Source organism: Poecilia mexicana, unplaced genomic scaffold (assembly GCF_051168715.1).
Source record: "Poecilia mexicana isolate PSO_F unplaced genomic scaffold, ASM5116871v1 scaffold_20, whole genome shotgun sequence".
NCBI classification, from domain to species: Eukaryota; Metazoa; Chordata; class Actinopteri; order Cyprinodontiformes; family Poeciliidae; genus Poecilia; species Poecilia mexicana.
This window is the reverse complement of record NW_028263389.1, coordinates 14,945,076-14,965,195: the sequence shown is the minus strand read 5'-3', so window position 1 is coordinate 14,965,195 and position 20,120 is coordinate 14,945,076. Positions and strand designations below refer to the sequence as shown.

The 20,120-nt window shown below is 37.0% G+C and overlaps 1 protein-coding gene across 2 annotated transcripts in view; it reads left to right on the top strand.

The window, feature by feature from the left end:
* Window positions 1-20,120, top strand: part of esyt2b (extended synaptotagmin-like protein 2b) — a 39,916-nt gene that overhangs the window by 12,316 nt on the left and 7,480 nt on the right. Inside the window, exons 7-16 of one of the 2 annotated variants that reach the window (XM_014998718.2) lie at window positions 4,461-4,516; window positions 10,083-10,203; window positions 10,869-11,045; window positions 11,273-11,355; window positions 11,720-11,768; window positions 13,136-13,225; window positions 13,337-13,432; window positions 14,844-14,945; window positions 18,657-18,731; window positions 19,950-20,036. In XM_014998718.2, the coding sequence (XP_014854204.2) occupies window positions 4,461-4,516; window positions 10,083-10,203; window positions 10,869-11,045; window positions 11,273-11,355; window positions 11,720-11,768; window positions 13,136-13,225; window positions 13,337-13,432; window positions 14,844-14,945; window positions 18,657-18,731; window positions 19,950-20,036 (936 nt within the window). The remainder of the gene's footprint in view (window positions 1-4,460; window positions 4,517-10,082; window positions 10,204-10,868; window positions 11,046-11,272; window positions 11,356-11,719; window positions 11,769-13,135; window positions 13,226-13,336; window positions 13,433-14,843; window positions 14,946-18,656; window positions 18,732-19,949; window positions 20,037-20,120) is intronic. The other variant, XM_014998720.2, reaches the window with a different exon arrangement.

Below are 20,120 nucleotides of genomic sequence, written 5' to 3'. Positions count from 1 at the left end.
ATAGCAGCATTTGTTTCCAATTGCATTGCAAAGCATCAGATGCAGTGGTGTAAAGCAGCAGAGACATGTTTTCCGAAGGGGCAAATTATGCTTCTTTGTCTGGAAAAATCCAATGAACAGGTCTGGGGTTTGACTGATGCCAGGTGAACAATACTTTTCTGATTGCACTGTGTCAAGTGTAAATTTGGTGTAGAGGCGATTGTGGTGTGGAGCTGTTTTTTCAATCCCTTCATTCCAGTAAGAGGAACTCTTAATGCTTCGGCATATTCAAGTCATTCCGGTTAATTTAATGAGCAGTTTGAGGAAGGCCCCTTCCTGTTCCAGCATGACTGCACACACCAATGCACAAAGCGAGGTCTGTACAGACATGGATGAGCGAATTTGATGTGAAGGAACAGGACTGAATTGCATCAACTTCATAGACAATCTTTTAAGGACCTTTTGCACCAAATCTTCACGCATCACTGACAGATGCTTGCAGTTAGATGAAGAATATGTCAATTAAACACAGACTGCAACGTTTCTGGTTCAGAGTAATTGTGTTTTAAGTGAAATGAGTGAAAATTTGTAAGTAATCCACATCACCAAAATTATTCTTTTTAGAGACTTGGTGGGTAAGAAAAGCCAATGTGCTTTGGACAAGTGTGTCCTGTGTAGGCCGGTCACCATAACAAATGTTGCCGGACGATATGTTGTCCCAGTACCTATTGCGATAAATGATAATGTTGTTTTGAGACCATTTTCAAGTAATATGCTTATAACAGAATAATGATAATTTAAGTTCACCCTCTCAAAGACATATAAACTTCAATCTTGAAAAAAACACTTAAAACTGGAACTGGAAGATATTGTAAATATACAAAATAAAACAACAACCAGAAGCAATAAATAAAATGGAAATAAAAAACCACAGCCAACAGCATAAATAAAGTGGATTTTGATTTGTCTGTAAATACTAAGAAATATTAATCGTCAGAATGGAAATGATCAAGTTCATTTTAAATTTTCATGCAGTTAATTGATGAATTGCTTGTTATGACAGGCTTAATCCTGATTGTATTTATTGTCTCTTCAAATATCTACTCCCAAGTAGCTAGCTTGAAGAGTGTATTCAAGTCTTTCAGCGAAAAAGACTATCTGGTTTGGTGTACAGTACATTTATCTCATTTGACCAAATGTAGGCACAATAGGACCCCCTGTACAGTAGATATTGGCTCTGCTCTCTGGTATTCAGATATTGGTATTCTACACTGGAAGCTCAAAAATATTGAGTGTGATCCCCAGAGATGTTCTCCTTAAAATATACCTGACGGGTCGCAGATTGAGTGCTCACAGTGTTATTGATTAAAATATCTGCAAGACAGCAGAGCAAACATGCCTGTGTGGAGGTCCAGGTGTTTCCTAAATTTGCTCTTACTAAAAAAAAAATAAAAAAAAGTGTTTTGTGCAGGAAAGGAAGTCAATGATTAACCTTCAAAAATGCAATGTTCCCTGTTTTATCCATCACATCAGCCGAGCCATGTCCAAAAGCTTCATTGTAGAATATTTTCATGTTTTGTCAATGAGCTGGAGTCTTGCATCTACACCACAAATCCCCCTCAGAGTCCCCACCCCATCATTCACAGTCCCGCAGTCCTCCCGCCCTCCACCCTGCAGCGTTTGGTGTTGTATGCTGTAGTCTGCTGCAGAATGAGCAGAGGAGCCTGAGAACAAGAGTGAGAAAGGCTCATTAAGAAAACACTGCTTTTAGAGCTCGGAGGCAGAAGCAGATCAAAGCCCTCCGAGAGGCTGATTCCGCTCGCACCCCTGTGCCGAGTTCTTTCTGTTCAATCCTCTCTTTGATTCGTTTTTTATCACAGACCTTCCCCCGTCTTTTCCTTGTTGGAACTGGTAGGTTTCATGTGATCGCGAATAACGTTCATAGCAGCTTTCCATGCAGCAAGACTACAATGTCCCTCACCTCATTATTCTGAAAACTAATGAGACCCCAGACAGCGTCTGTTGCTTTTGTGGATATATCATTAAGCAGGTGTTTTGTGTTCATTTCTGTTCAGGGACATGTGCTTTTAATGCCATTTCTTAAAGCCGTAAACTGTGTCTAATATTGAATGCGTTTGTTTTAATCCTAAAGAACATATTCTTTCCTCTAGTTACTGTAAATGTCCAACACTTTCATTTAGCTCTTTTTCTTCAGTTCTATACAGAGAAGAATCCAAGCTTACTCCAACTCTGTTTACATTGATGTCAGTGGTGATCAGGGTGTTAGTTTTGTAACACAGGGTTACAAATTGTTGTTCCATTGGGACTTTCGCACACGTCATCCTAAGACTTTGCAAACAATGTTCCAAAGCAGGCAGCATATCCAGAGGACTGGAACTTGTTAAATACAAGGTGTATTGGATACTGCAGTATATTTTAAAACACCACATTTCAACACTTGAATGAGATGGGCTATAGCAGTAGGATACCATGCAGGGGTGCAACTACCATCTGCTACTGTACAAAGAAAAAATGTGGCTGCATGTCACAATTTTGACAATAGGAGATTTTATGACCATAGTGTGGTCTCCTACTGTAAGCAGGGTAGTGTACCATGCTGGAGAATTCGTCTTGCAATGACCTTCATTATCACCCGATTAGCAATCTAACCAGACCATATCTGAAATGTAGCGAAACAAGAAATTCACATAATGGATGTACAGCACACAGATCTACAGAAACCACTTGATGTAATCACGTCTTTACAGAACAAAAGCTCTGAGGAATATTTGTGACCTCTTTTTGAACTTCTACGACCAAAAATATTGTTCAAATATGTACTACCAAGCTGAACCTAGTGTGGTTTAAAAACAATTGCGATTATTTGTCTGGTGGAAATTGTGAAGCGGTATCTTCTTTCAGATGTTGGCAAACCAGCAGCACTTGGGAGGGCAGCAGCAGCTAGTATATCACTTGACGCCCAAGCAACAGAAGGACTTGCCTACTGTCTGTGGACTGTCTGTACACCAGCTTTTCTATCATTTTATTCCCTCGATATGTTTGTTGCTTTGAGTATTTTACATTCGCAGACATTATGGAGCCAAGTATCCTCAAGGTAGAAAAGACATTAAAATAACAAATGCTGCTTTGTAAGAATGAGATAAAAAGGCAGAATGCTTTTTTTTATTTATTTTTTTATTATTATTCTGAGCTGGTTGATAATAGTCACCAGGAACCTACAGATGCTTTTTTGCTACAGTTATATCATCAAATAGACAGAAGAGTTTCTACATTCTTACTAGAAAGTCATCTGACTCCAAACAATTGTTTCCTCAGCTAGACTAACTGAAAGGGTTAACTGTTGGACTGCCCCTGAAACAGGACTTTTGAATTCTTTGGCCTTGACAAACTAGCTCTGGAATATTTCTCACTTGCATAGCCACGTCTGGCTGCAGCAATTCATCACTTTCATGAGTTGTGGAAGTTTCCACACAGCATTTTCTAGTGGTGACAATGACTGTCCTGTTGTTAAGCTGGCTCCTCCAAAACAAAATCCCTCGTTTCTTATCTCATTTCATTGTCTAATGGAGAGTAGTCCCACATTTTCATAAAATATTCTCTTGAGTTTTCAGCTTGGTTTTCAACCTGAGATCTCTAAAACTGAGATTAATACCGAGATGTTTGCTTTGCTAAGTAAGAATTTATGTTCTTCCAATCTAAAATCCTTAAAAAAACCCATATTTTTTAAAAAAAATTTAAGATGTTTCTTACAAATTGCCATATTATGTTGTGGTCATTGCTCCCATCCCACATTTCACCCCCATATGGGGCAATATATCACAGAGTGGAAAGGATAGATGGTGGTTTTAAAACTTATGCACAAAATCTTTATCAACATTGTCACAAATTAAAAATCCTATTAATTTAAATTAAAGTATAAAGATAAACTTTTTTGTTGCTGAAAATTTTGATATTACATAGTAATCAGTGAAGCCTGACTCTAAGAGTTTTCTTTGTTACTGTGAGCTGTTTATTATTTAAACCTGTGAGAAAAAGAAGTTCATCCATTTTAAGATGAGTCAGAAAACTTTGAGGTCAAGGGCCTAAAAGAGTTTGACACTGTCTTATAGGTGCTGCATTTGGGTGGGGCTAAGATAATACATATGACATAATTATGAGGTAGGAAAAGTTTGCTGGAACAAAACAAGAGCAACTTTTCCAAGAAAACTTTTGATATATAAGTTTGCTACTGCTTGAGACACGTTTTCTGTGTGTGCTGTAATCAATCAGCCTGTTTATTGGCCAGAAAACATGAAGCCAAGTGGTAAATGGAGGTTGGTGGCAGAAAACAATAACGTTAAGTGTTTGAATCCAGTAGAAGTCATTCACACTCTTTGTTCCTGCAGTCTTACCCATGGGTATACGTGTATGTTCTCATTGTTTTTTTTTTTGTTTGTTTGTTCTTTCCCCCTGTGGTTTAGCTTCTAGACATAAACTGGACTGGCCTCTCAAATATCCTGGACATTCCTGGGCTCAAGTAAGTCAATGCAAACTTGATTTTCTTGTTCTTTCACAAAAAAAAGCAGCTATTTTAAGACAGGATGGAAGTTTTCAGTGCTACTTCTTAGGGACATTGGATGCATTTTTGCTTTGCTTTTCTATAGACGTGTACCTTCGTTGTTTAAGTCGTTTAGACAAAGACAAGCAGTGACATATTCCTAGGTAATACCTTGATATCCATGCTTAGATTTAAAGCAAATTATCTAACTGAGCACAAGAAGGCTAGAAAAATTTGTATTATATAAACTCTTAACTCATTATTGCTCTTTATTCTTTAACTTTTCCCCCTTGGTTATTAACTAGACCGGGTAGAGAGCAAACGGGAGCTAATTAAGAGCCACTTTCATCCAGACACAATTACTCCCTTCCATCTTGAGTGGTTTCCTGCATTATTTAAACTGCTTTGAAAGTGACACAGTCATTAATACTGCATGTAATATTCTGGGATTTCAACTGCTTGTCACGTACAGCGGTGGGGCAGAAAGACTTGTTGACAAGCAGAGCCCAGTGGACGCTCTCTTTTGTCCCTTTTGTTTCTTTGCTCTGCGGGGGTGAAATGAATCTGTTCACTCTGAGGGCGGTGGGGTTTCTTGCTTGATGCCGTAGTGGGGAGCACTTGCCGTAAAAGAGGAAGAAGCTGCTGTAGTAGAGGCGGATTGTAAAAGCAAAATGTCTTATTGGATGCATAAGGCTTACTGTGCAGTAAACCTTATGCATTTCTAATTTCTATTCAATTTCTATGCAATTAGTCTACATGCTGTAGACTCTAATTGCATATATATGTTTTAAAAACTAAGCAAATGTTTGTGATTATAATTTTAAACATTCTCATGTAGTCATAAGGGTAGCTGTTGTCTTTCGTTTCTCATAACAACAATTAACAGACAAGTGGAAAATTATGATGATACACTTATTAATATACTGTTTATTGTTGCTAACTTTGGTTCATTTGAATTCACAATCCATTCTGGTGCGTCAACAGTTTTGTTGCCTTTGCTTTTTTGCCATTACTCATTGTCCTTGGTGCAGGAACTCAGAGGCTCCACCAGCCCACATCTCCCCCATGGTGGCTGAAATATAAGGCAGTATAACTGGAGAACAGCGTTCCCATTAGGATACACAGAATCATCTTGGAACATTGTATATTTCAAAAGGCTAATATGCTATCAAGATGTATATGTTGCATTTTTCTAAAGGAAAATGGTTTTTGCTTCATTTGCACAAGAGTTGTACTCTTCTGCCACAAGCACATCAGATATAGATGGCATCTGTTATTTTAATCAGTAGATGTGCCCTGGTGCTGCCCTGTTATTTAGATATTATATGAAAATGAAAGTGTACAGACAAGGTTTTGCAAGGTTGATGTTAAAAATCCCTAACAATAACCTGAAAACAGCTAGATTCAACTTCACGTAAGACACTAACAGATTACATTTCTTCCTTTAGAAAAAAAGAAATCTAATCTTTTGGCATTTTTTGGCATCCATTCAGAATGTTCTCCAGTTCAGAGAAAAAATGTTTTTACCCCCTTCAGATTTCTTCAGCATTTGTTTTTTGGCCGCACTTTCAATCCAGTTTCTTTCATTCTCTTTATATTATTCATCTATTGTCATTTAATTTTACAAAACAAACAGATCGTACTCTGGTTGTACAGGAATGTACAACCATTTCCATTCGTATAGACAGATTAAAATATATTTACAAACTTTCCTATTTGATCTTGGCTATAAAACAACACAATAAGGATAAACACTGAAACTATATCTTTATGTAGGCACAGGTTAGTTTGCATAAATTTGAACTCACTGTAAATGAAATTATCATAATAAAATTGCCTTTTGGAAATACTGAAATTATCTTTACTTGATATTGAAGTTTGTTTGAAAATCTTAGACGTGTCAATTTCACACAAACAGACTGAACCTACAAAGGAGCCAGCACTTGATCACAACGCTGCACATTTAAACCTCTGCCATTGGAGAAGGCATTAAAAGATTTCTTGGGAGAGTTGTGAATATCTGTTGCACCCTGATGTAGGTGCCAATGAGTTCTGCTGATGAGGGAACGTTTTACCGTGTAACTGAAAACATCTATCTCTTAATTGTGCAAGAGGGCACATTCAGGGACTATTAAAGCCAACAGCATTTATCGTCTGTGGACGATGAATGTTTGTTCTGTAACATATAGATTTTATGGCAGTCTGGTAGCAGCTACAGCAAAAATGATGAAGTGACTGGCACAGCAATTAGCACAAATCATACACTGGCACGGCGAAGGCATTGAAATTTGCATGACTCAATGGTTTGTAAAAACCATTACTGCCATGTTGTTAATTGCCAGTAAAGTGCATATACAGTATGCATGCAGTCCGTAGAAGTATACTATCATAAATAACTCGCACACACAGATATGTGGGTGTTTTAGTGTTCATGCCCAGAGAGCAGAAAAATGCCACTACAAGCACTAATGCAGCAGGAATCCCTTTAACTCTTTTTTTTTTTCAGAAATGTTTCAGCTCTGTCATCATATAACCGTTTCCCTCAATGATAAACTGATGACGATGGATAAATTGAGAATTTCCTCTTGGCAATAGACCACAGAGGGAGAAAGTCTCCATTCAGAAGTAAATTTGCCTTATGTTTCAGTTTCAAAATTTTTTAAGGAACCAGATCATGTTTCAGAAAAAAACTACTATGGCATTGTATTGTCTCACTTATTTGTAATTATTTATCATGGCTATGCATTATTAATCACTTGTTCTTTATATGTAATGAAGGGTTATATTTCACCTGCTTAATTAGTGGGTCTTGACCTTGATGGTCTTATAATGTTACAATGCATAAAACTGAAAACAATTAAGGAAAGGCCCTTAGCAAATATGAAAGAAGTGGAGAAAGGTCATGATGCTGTTGATTTAAGTGTTAATTATCACAAACTTTAAAAACAAACTGCAAATCTGCATTAGTTTTTAAGCATTTGAATGGAAGTTACTGTTAATGTATTAGTTTTAAAAAATGTGTTATTTTTTCATGTTAAAAACAGTAAGTGTTTTAATAATTTTAACTAAAACCACTCAGAGAAGCCTACATTGCCACAGATTTTTAATTAGAATTGACTTTGACTGGGCCATTCTAACCAGAACGTTGATCTACACCCTTTCATAGCCTCTGGGTATAATTTGGTTTCCTGAAATTTGGAGCTAAGCCACAGCCTCAAGTCTTTTGCAGCCTCAAACAGGTTTTCTTCCAGGATAACGCGATACCAACCTCAATCCATTCTTAAAGTGTTGCCTTGATTCTTCCATGCATGTCTGAAGAATCTTTTAATCTCTCGTAGCAACCGTTCAGCTGTCCCAAAAAGCCTGGCTGGACCTAGCACCGCCTTTGAGTTTTGTTTGAAACATGTAAAAATTATAAAAATTATACAGTAAATTCTATCGGTGAAACACACTTGAAATTTGAAAGAATGCAAAGAGCGGGAATACTTTTGCAAGCCACTGGAAATCAAATGAAACTAAATGTCAGTTCCCATACATCTAGTACATTTATATTTTTATTTTAATTTACATTTTGTAATGAATGTGAAACTCCTTGCTGACATTAGACTTATGTTGGTGATTGAGTATTTACTAGACCTGCAGGTTTTCTAAACCGGCATGATTCTAAAAATAGTTGCAAAATGCAAAAAGGGAAAAGGTTTTTCCTCTCACAATGCAAACTAGCAGTGTCAACTGAGTAATCGATATGTAATGTCATTATTTTCTAACTTGACATAAAAATAAAAGTCAGAGAGATCATTTAGGTGATAGAAATCATGTTGCATTGTGCTCACTATTTAGAAACATAAATCATGCTAAAGGCTGCAGCATCAAAAGCATTCTCTGACATCAGGATGACGTTGCTCTTCTGTAACCCAATCTCTCAGCACTCAAGCATTTGTGCTGCACAGTATTCTGTCTTGTTGTTTTGCCAGAGTAGTCTTGGATTGCCTAAAGCTAAATGATCTTTAAGCTGAGTCCTCCATTCATTTCTTAATGCTGCCATACAATTAACTCAATGCTGCTTATCCAACCAAATAACTTGTGAACTCTGGAAATGGAACAGAAAACTATCTCATTCTCTTTATTTTATCAAACCCCCATGAACAGGTCTTTCAACTAAATTCATCTGAATTTTATTTATTACCTTTTTCTTTTATGATTACACTTGGATTTTTGGTTTGTGGGCTATCGACCTGTGGGTGTGATTCAAAAGTGCAAGGAATGAAGCAGTTGTAGCCCACGTCCTGAAGTTGTTGGTTCATGATGCAATGATTTCATGTTCTGTAAAGATCTTGTCAATGTCCACCAAGTTTTTGAAAGGGCTTTGCTTCGTGATTTTCTCAAGACTTTTTCTTTCCACTTAATTTTCCATTATTATGTACTATATAAACAGCCAGCTTCTTTAGCAATGATATTTGGTGACTAACAGTTCTTCCACAGAGTGTCAAATGGGGCCTTTTTGAATTAAAAATTATTTTTATTGATCTAGTGCAATATAATTTTTTTGAGGAAATGAAGTTTAGGTTTTTATTAACTGTAAGCCCAAATCACCATAATTTGCAGAAATACTTGGAATCATAGAAATGTTACTCACCAGTTTTCTGTTGTATTTATATTGTTCCTTGGGCAGAACTCTTGCAGTGAATTTTCCCCTTACCTGCATCCATTCAATTTATTAACTTGGTTTGTTTCATCATTTGATCAGACTAGCTTTGAAGCTGTTTGTATGAACCCCATTTGTATATATTTTTTCCAATAAGACCAGTCGTTCTCTAAGCAGAGTCATCAGTGTTTTAAGTGATTCATTTGTGGTTTAGACATAAAGAATTCAACAAGACAGAATACATATGGTTTTCTCTAAATTTTGGACACAAATTACATGCAGACCAAGCTGCGGCACATTTTTATATGACTGAATGAGTCGGAGTCACAGGGAATGAACTCATTAAGTTCTGTGTGACAAGATGTTATTTGCTTTTTGCAGCCTGATCATGTTTCCTGCAGCCAATTATGCATTTTCCCTGTTTGGATGATTAATGCTGAGAAATCACTCCCGAGACCTTTTCAGGATTGCATCTAATTCGGATCCGAAGCAATAATTTTCATCGGAATAGACACATCATGTTACTCGGGTACTTTCTCTGTAATAACAGCCATCTGTCTTAGAGGAGGAGCCTGACCAGTTGATGAAAATTCGTTCTAATGACAGTTCTCGGCGATTATAATTTTCCAGTTTTGCCTCAGAAGTTAGCTCAGTAAAAGAGCAGCACTGTGCAATTTTGTTTTGTCACTTCACACATGTTGTCATGCGTCTCTGAAATATTAGAATCATCGAGAAGAAGCATAAACCAGCTCAAGCAATGTTCCTATATACCACAAAAGAATTAGACAGTAAGGGGATATTTATAGCCAGAGAGTACTCTTCCTGTCTTTGTTGTAAAACTAAATACTTCAGCCTGTTTACCTTCCTTTTCCTCCATCTCTGTCCTTCCTGTCCCTACAGCGGCTTCTCCGACAATCTGATTCAAGACATAATCAACAGTTATTTGGTTTTACCCAACCGAATCACTATCCCTCTGGTTGGTGTGGAGGACCTGGCCAAGCTACGATTTCCAATGCCTAAGGTACTGAAGCAAGTCATACTTCTAAAGTCTGTGCTCGACCTTAGCTGTCTTCAGTGCCACATTCAATTCGATGAAATGTATGTCCTTTGAGCCTTGCTTTTATCAGAAAATGAAAGGGCTCTAGGCTATTCAGAAGAAGTATGGTATTTTGCTGAGAAAAGTCAAAGCTTTTCCACTCAAACTTTTATCGATGGCAGCAAGTTTGGTTTGATTTGATAGTTTCTGCTGCAAATAACACACATTTGCATTTTTTGCAAGAGCTATTACAGATACGATTTTGACGTGAGATCAGATAATAATAGATTTTATTATAAACAAAAGATAAGGTTAATCTTTTATTTGTACAAACGTTGCCATGAAATCGGATAAGATGATTTGAAAGTGTAATTCTTTACCCCTGACCCTAATTACAAAAACAACATATGAAATTGAACAAAAGAGACTTGAAATGTTATATTTACCGGTAAGATTCTGTTCCTTTATACATTTCATGTAAATATGTTTTAAAACATTTGAGAAAATAGCACCACACGCTTCTTTTAAACTTTTCCCAAAGTTAGTCTCTCTCCAGGTGAGACGTTCAAAAGCTAATAACAACAAGTAACCCCCTGAACGTCACTTAACAGTAAAACTTTTTTATCCCTCTGCTCTGCATCTCTCCACAGGGAGTGCTAAGGATTCACTTCCTTGAGGCTCAAGATCTGGAAGGAAAGGATCAATTTCTCGGAGGACTCATCAAGGGGAAGTCGGACCCTTATGGCATCCTGCATGTCAGCAACCAAATGTTTCAGAGCAAGACGATTAAGGAGAGCCTCCATCCCAAGTGGAACGAGGTTTATGAGGTGATGAAGTTGCAATGCTTCTAAAGACTTTTCTTAATCTTATAATATCGGAGAAAACTGCGATTGATTTTGTTCCCCTTGTTAGTTTCCTCTTATGGAAGTTCACTAAGCTGCTTTTTAATTTCCAAATATTAGGATCGTCTTCTTCCAGATTGCTTTAATTCAAAATCTGTCTCCTGATTAGTAGTTTGAGCAAGCCTCCCTCTGCGTGTTTCTGTGTCTGTCAGGCTCTCGTGTACGAACCTTCTGGTCAGCATCTGGAGATTGAGCTGTTTGATGAAGATCCGGACAAAGATGATTTCCTTGGAAGGTTTGCTGCTGCTATTTCTTACCCTGCTGTGTTTTTTAATCACACATCTTTTAAAATGAAACAGGATTTGTTGCACCTCCTCTGTTCAGCTGGTGGATAAAGAAAGCTCCTTGTAATGCAGCTATTTATTAACGTTCTTTTCATGCAGAGCCTATTCATAATGAGCCAGTGATTATCCCACAGTTATTGCCCCACCAGTAAATTTCAGAGATTAATTTGTGGTAAAGCTATAACTCTGCGCTCATTGCTATAACACTGAGCAGCAAATCAATGTCTGCCTACCTCTACTGTAATTAATTGGCCTCATTTTATGTTTACCGATTTCTGCTCTGAATTTTCACTGATTATTAGTCGTTATTTCCAGCCTCCTGATTGATTTGACCAAGGTGTACAATGAACAGAAGGTTGATGAGGTAAGATTTGTTTTCTAATGTTTATTGTTAACATGTAGCCTGTAAAAAACACATTTCACAATATTTTGATGGAGAAAGGAGGAAAAAAATTAGATTTAGTCCTCCTTGGGATATAGCTTAGGACCAAACTGAAAACAAGAGAAAATGATTCATTTCAACCACTGATGAACACACATGACCTATGTCCACAGCTGGGTTTTCTCTGTTAGGCCAAATACAACGCAGTGCTAAAAGCATTAATTCACACTTTTTACTCCAAGAAGCCACTTCTTTCTCTTAGTGTGACCTCTCTATTACTGCCCAGCAAAAAATAAGTAGTAAAACAGGATTTACTGATCTTTTGGATGACAAATTAGGAAAACTAAAATTGGCTCAGGCTGTATTTTGCAACTCATCAATAATTTCAAGAGAGAAATCGCCTACCGTCTTTGCGTTCTTTTGTATGCAACTTCAAGCAGTTTACCGGACCTATTCAGTTTACTTAGTCTTGTGGAGGTAAAATATATAAATAATAGTAACAAAAAATACATTTTTGTTGTGTTCATATTTAAATTCTGTGATTGTTTTAAGTGTCATTTATTTGTGCTAGCTGCTCAGGCTAACTATTGTTAGCTTCTAAGCTCCCTTGTGTTAGCCTATCTTCTCAGACTTGTAGCTATGCTGTTAGCACTTGAAGGTTAATATTAATAATAATTCATTATTATTAATAAATATGTTTTATTTATTGATTGAAATAAAACAAAGTTTTGTCATAACAAAAGCCAATCTTAAAAATCTGTTATGGCAGTCATGCGACACACAGAAAACATAAACAAAGTGAAACTGCATAGTTTCACTTTTGGAGTTTTTGTATCTTTTTAGATTAGTCAAACACATAACAGGGTACTGTGCACTATCTATATTTAGACATGTCCCTTTGGTGTTTGAATGCACTTGTTCTGAGAAATATGTTGTTTCTTTACTTGTAATTCTTACAGGAGGTAGACTAACCTCTGGGTACAACGGCGTATATGCTTGGTTTTTCTACAACTGCAAAATCTGACCCCCTTGTCTATTTTCTTCTGTGAACACACCATTTACCGTGTCATTAAAGTGCAGATATATGTGTAACCCTGAGCTGTAGCTGACTTTAACTAAAGTAGAAATAAAAGTTTGTTCAAACTACATATTTGTTGAGCTACAAACAATAAAACCTGTGAGTTTTCGATTTTGTTTCATTTACTGAAAAGGAAATCAAAAGCAGTTCAGAAAATATTTCACCTGTTATTCTGGGAAGAGGGCCAGGCATAATAAAATTTACCTTTTGCTTTGTGTGTCACCAAAAAGACCAAAATATTCTTTCTGATTACTGGTTTTGGTTGTTTTAGTGGTTTGAACTGGAAGAAACACCTACAGGGAAACTCCACTTAAAACTGGAGTGGCTGTCTCTATTCTCCACCCCAGAGAAGCTGGACCAGGTAACACTAACGTAGTCATTAACTATTGTTTTTTTTTTTTTTTTGTTTTTGTTTTTTTACTTTTTACTCAGTGCAATTATGGCATGTTGATGCATATTCCTGTATCCACAGGTTTTAAGATGTGTGCGTGCAGATAGAAGCCCAGCAAAAGATGGACTCTCGTCAGCACTATTAGTGGTCTTTCTGGACTCGGCGAAGAATTTGCCGGTAAGACACTAAAATATCCTTATTTATATGCTGGTGATTAAACCGCTCTAGATGACAAATTTGTGCTATTACTTTCCTTCATATCTTCCATCTGAACCATATACACTTCATTTATCTACACTGACTCAAAATTTGTAGAAATGCGAGTGTAACGCTTGTTCAAATATTAATTACTTAGTTTGCGAATGTCACACAATGACACCCTTTGTTTTGTCAGAATATTTATTTTCTGTGACCTCATCTGTTTGTTGAGTTATTAAAAATTAGATTCACACTCTGACATTTGCACATTCTGATTTAGGGGTGAAACTTAAGAACTTCATCACAGTTTTTACACCAATCATGGATTAACGGTTAAACAAGCTTGAAATGTAAGGTTACCATAATTTCTCAAAATTAGATTGTGTTGTCGCATAGAACTTCATTATTTTACCCGTCAGCTTTTGTACTACAGAGTAGGTCTAAGTCATGTCAGAGCACATGACAAGTTCACCTTCCATGCTATAACCGCGCTTTTATATGAAATAATGTCAGGCCTATAGATAAGTATTATCATTGTGTCGGTTTAAATCCGAAAAAACGTAAGGTGCAAATATACTGTTAATCTGAATGCAGCAGAAATGCAGGTTATTTTTAATTCCATCACTATGTTTTGACAGTGACAGATTATAATTGCAGCTTGCTGTCAAAGACATTTTGATACAGTAAAATATTTGTGCTGTAGATACTCCAGGTATTTCCATGTACAGTTTTCTTGCAATAGTATTCACATTTTGTGAACTTTTTCCACATTTGACTACATTACAACCTGAAATTAAATGTTTTTATTTGGGTTCTATGCATAGGATCAACTTAAATTTTGTTTTTCCAAAAGTATACTACTTTACTAATGAACTTGGGGGTCAAAGCAATGCACTGCACTTCACTGCACTGCACACCTTTCAGATTTGAATTTGTGAAAAATGCGAAACCATGAAGAATTTTCCGTACTGACAATTATCTCACACGTTTCATTCACTTATCTTACAACATTTAATTAAAAATAAACTAAAGTTTGAGACTGACAAAATGTGAAAAGACATTCAAGAAGTCTGAATAGTTTTGCAAGGGATTGCAAACACAATTTGGATGTAGAAACATCTGTATTTAGTGCTTGCCGCTCAAGGACTCGATCTAATAAAGACATGTGCGGTCGCTATTGTTAAAGGAGAACCTTGGATGAATAAAGCTTTTAGTTTTCAAAATCTCTCTTGAGATTTTCTTCAGCAAATGAACAACCCACATTTAGTCCTTCATTTTCTAAGCCAAAGTGTAGTGCCAATTTTGTGATTTACATAAATGTGTCAGAAATACCGAATCGATTTGAACTCTTTTTCTGTTTCCTCTTTATTCTCCTGCGTCTCCACCCAAGGGTGTCTTCACAGGCAGCTTAGGCTGCGGAAACTTGAGTGAGAGGAGAGCTTCTGGCTTAATCTTTTGTGAGAGTGATACTTCTGAGTGTAGTGCAAATTTTGTGAGTCCACCGATGCTTCTGCATCTTCGTAACCTTAGTATTAGCACTGTGTGATGACATGGATTGAACCATAACGAGCTCTTTCAATGTTTTCTTTTAGAGCATGTGTTAGCTGCATGCTTTTTTTGTGTTAAAAAAAAATCCAATAACCATTAACATGAAAAAGACTTTTTGAAACCGCAGGATCCAGCCATCCAAACAGCCCCTAGTTGCTTCTTTGTTACATATTGTGCCTCGTAGTGCTCAGTTCAAGGCTGGAGTGAGTTAGCTTCAGCAGTAACACTGCTGGCAGAGTTTTTAATGATCTGTCAGTGCTCATGCAGAGCAGGTACAGAAAGCCTGCAGCGTGTTGATGTAGTCATACAGGGTCTTATATTAGTTCCACCTGGTCTTTTCTGTGATGCTTTTATTACTATGTTATTGTCAGATCCTAGCAGTGCCATAAAGACCAGCCCCATACATCCTGCTGTTTATTGTTAAACTATATTATGCATACATAGCATGTGGAATTTTGACACAAAGGTGCATCTCAGTTAATCAGAGTTTTTTCAAAAAGTGCATTCTCATTTACTCAGTTCCATGAGAAAAAAACTTGTATTTTACATACATTGAGTGCACACAGTGGGATTTTTTTTTGAAAGGTGCTTTTTTCTGTTAATTTGAATGATTATGGCTTACATCTAATGGAAATAATTTCACACATCCTTAGAGCATTAGATAGGAATAATGAAAATGATTTCTAATGCAACTGAAAAGTACACTCATGTACTGTGCAGGTGCAGTTCTGGTTATGACTGTATGGTGGATTTCAAAGCACTGACTCCAGCCTGAGTCGGCTGCTTTTATGTCTGAGCCAAACTCGGATGGAGAGTTTAGATGACGGTCAGCTGGACAATCTGCCTTCCCCACGAATTTGGCCAGCAGTCAGGCTTTGTAATTATCCCCCGAACTCTTGAGTGCTCTGTGCTTCGCAGTCCTTTCAAGACATTTTTCTTCCATTCAACTTTCTATTAATATGCACTATACAAAGCCAAGTTTATTTAGCATTGATCTGTTGTGATTTATAATATCAATGTCTGTGGATTACCATCCTCCAAACTCTAGCAAACTGTTGTTTCGCAGTTGTTTCAAGGCTGGAGTTTTTTTCTTCCACTAAGCTTTCAATGGAATATTGAGTGGAAGGAACAAGTGCTTGGATGTAACTTTGTGAGTAGCTAGGTTACCGAGTACTGCTCTTTTGTCGCTTATGTTTCATAGATGGTGACAATTATTTGTGTTTTAAAAATCCTTCTCTGATTGATCTAACACATTTAAAAAAAAAATAAAAAATTCAAAGCTTCCATTAGTTGTAAACCATAATCAGCAAAATAAGACAAAGGTAGACTTGAAATATATCACTCTGTTTGTAATAAATTTATGCAATGCATTGATATTCTAATTTATCCAGATTCACCTGTCATTTTTTGGGGGGTCTTTTTGTTCCCCATGACCATGTTGACTCATTCCAACTAACCACGGGTGTGATTTTTCTCCCTCAAATCTCCTTGTGGCTTAAAGAGCAACCTGTCAGATATCACCCATGACGGGTTGAAGCAAGTCTCGGTCTTTAAGGCCCTGAAGGTAACGTGGGAGGAATGGTCTGCATGTCAAGATCACACCCCTACACTGCAATGCTGGGCCACAGCTGTGTCACCCACTGTTGAGTGATTGTGATGATTATCAAGGTGTCAAAGTGAAACTGTGCATGACAATGACATGAATGTTGAATAAGGGTTTTCATTACCTAACCCCCAGCTTGCATGCAGATGGTTTATACGACACGAAAACTCACTAATGTGATTATTACTTTTCTCTGCTTGTCTGAGTATCTCTCTTGCTTTGCCGTTGACTTGAACTATGACTTCCATTTAGCAAAAAAACAAAACCAAAACCTGCAGAACCAGCCAGCTTCAGAGGAACATACGTCCATGTTTTGCTAATCACGAACTCGATAATGTTGGAATTTGTGGCTCAGGATCCAAGATAAGATTGTCATGCCTGTTGGTTGGCTTTTTGTAGTTTTCCAATGTAGTGATTACAATTTTCTTTGGAATGTGTCCCACCTAAATTCTGACAGGGCAGGTAAATAGAAAAAAAAAAAAAAAGGTTCGACAGCTGTAGTTGGATTTAGAAACAGCCCAGTTGACCTGCTCACACAGCTATGATTGTCATGCTCTGCGCTTCCAGGAGCAGCTAGACTGTAACAAATGTTATGCATTTCCCTTACTTAGAAACCAGCTGTTGCACATTTCTAGTAAGTGTTTCGCCGTTTCTTAGAAATTTCCAACGTACAATTGTTCCTCATACAGGTAGCACACCCTCAACCTTTCTACAGTGGTAATTCAGCATATATAGAAACCTTACACCCATATTCAGGCTTGACATTAACATTTCTCCAGAGTCTGTCAGCTTTAAGAATGAGTGTTCAGATCTTCCAATCAAACTATGGTTGATTACTCTGAAACTCATTTTGAAATGAAGAAAAAACAGGAAAACATATAACATGAAGTCCTGACCCTGGGTCAAATACAGACTAACACTGTTCTATGTTCATGAGAGGAATAAGAGTTAATTTTTCAACTCTAAAGCTCGGTAAAAAGTACCTAATGTGGGGTGTCTAACATGCAGCCTGGGGGCCATTTGAATGATTTTGTGCATCTCTTGATCTAAGAATGGCAGACACCTGGTTTGCTAGACCATGCATTTGCATGCAAATACAAAAAAACCATGTTGGGGTGAAATGTTCACTGCTTTGGAGGCCTTCCAAAAAAAGATGCAGACAAATAAAAGATACTCAAATGAACAATTTGAATATACTATCAATCGTTTATTTGCATTTTCTTGCATTTTAATTTGTATGTTTGTTGTACAGCCCTACATCCTGTAAACACAATGATTCAAATCAGTACCCACTGTTCAAATGAAGTTCATGCCCTTGATAAAGCTGGAGCTGTGCATACTGTGCCTTCCATAATTATTGGCTTCCCTGCTGAAGATGTGCAAAAAACCTATAAATAAAGGGATACCTGTTTGTGTTCTTTAACACAGACATCTGTACATAACTGCAGCCCCACTTTAGGTTGTTATATATATATATATTTTCTACATTAATAAACAAAGTCTTAACTAATTTAGGCAGGAAAATAAGTCACACTTTAATGGTGGGGAAAAAAAACCCCCCTGATATATTTAATCTTTTGTCTGTTAGAGAAAGAACAGTAATAGATCTTGCGTTAGGTCTGCTGTTTTTCTTTTGTATATTTTGTGTAACCCGGTATACTAAATGGTTGTGTTAATGAGCATGGGCATGCAACAAGAGGCCTAATCATATGCTGGTGAGAAATGGAAGACCTTTTCTCTCTCTTTTCAAGTCATCTGGGTCTTTAATAATAGGGGCACGATCCTTCCGTGAGGAATACTGATTAATTCCCGGCTATTCAAACTCATCATGCTAAATTTAACCTGTAGACAAGACGAAGCCCTGCAGCCTCTTGGCCTCCTGTCTGCCTGCAGCCTCACCAGTCTAATAATCTTCCCTCCTCTCCGTGGTGTGTGTGTTGTGCTGATCGTGTCCTCTAACATGTTGTGTGATTGTGCTGTCCGTCACTGAATTGTGTTCCACGCTGTTGGTGGTTACCTAACACCTCTCTCTTTCTCTTGATTGTCTAATAGTCGGCCAAGAAGAACAGCAGTGAGCCCAGCCCTTATGTCCACTTCACAGTTGGGCACAAAACCCTTGAGAGTAAGGTGGGTATTGGAAATACTTGCTTGAATTTCTCCATCTTCTTTTTTCTCTTTCAGTTCTTTGTTTGCTTTCAGTCTCACATCTTCATTTGAACTGATGACTGATTTATTGGCAGCTCACTCTGGCAAATGTTACTTGTTTGGCTTAGAGGAAGAAGAACATTTGTCACCTTTCATGCGGTGTGCTATATTTAGTTATACATAATTTATTCAATATAAATGTCAGCCAGAAGAATTGAAGAGCTGAAACACTCACAGCTCCTCAATGATTGATTGAAAACCTTTCCCAAATTAAAGTTTATAAGCTACCTGAGCAAGAATAATTAAGGCATTAAACACTTAGAGGGCTGGTTGCATAAGAGGAAAAGCTTCATATTATGACACAGTTAAAAGGTGTTACAGTAATAACATTAATATATTTGTGATGTTTGGTATTTCAATGAAACCTCAAGATAACAATCTGTTGCTTGAGGTTTTTAATGTGTTTGGAGTATTGTCAAAATGTTAATTCATTTCAGTAGCTCTATTAATGAAATATAGCTCATGAACTAAAAAAAAAACAACCTCATTACAGTTACACATTCAATTTCCGTAAAAATGTTATTACATAAGACCAGATATCAGTGCTGCTGATGCACATTTTTTGCCACGGGTTTTCCTTTCACTCAACTTTCTGCTAATATGCTTGGCTAGATTATTCTGTTAATCCCAAAAGACTGAAAATTTGACTTACAGATCGGGAAGAGTGCTGAGTTGTTTATTTTTAAACAGCCATTTGCCACAAACAGGCATTGCAAAAGAAGCCTGCTCACAGAGTGCTATTTGACAACATGTAAAGCAAAAGCTGAATGGTAGGAAAAACGGTGCACACTGAACAGAGCTCACTGTTCAATATCCTTTATGTCCAGTCCTTTTTTCTGTAACACACTTTTGATGTTGCTTCTGATTCAGGAGGGGCTTCACCAAAGGAATGTGTCTATGTTGGCTCTCAAGTTTGTTGTGGGTCTTTTGTGATATTTTAAATTCCTAAGAAGATACATTTTGGGTTTGCACGAAGCTGCATGTCATAATCTTCTGTACAAACAGAAATCAACTATTTAAATAACTCAGTGTGTATACTGAATCTATATGAGTTTTATTTTTAGAATTAAATTACTGGGAAAAAAAATAACTTTTTGATATTCCAGTTCATTGACATGCACCTTATGTTTCTCCGTCAAGATCCGTTACAAGACCAGGGAGCCTCTGTGGGAGGATTCCTTCTCTTTCCTCGTTCACAATCCCACAAGGCAGGAGCTCGAAGTGGAGGTAAAGCCACACCAAAAAAAAATTGAGAAAATATACTCCATGAAATGAAGGTTATAAGTTTTCTTTTTTTTTTTTTTTTTTTTG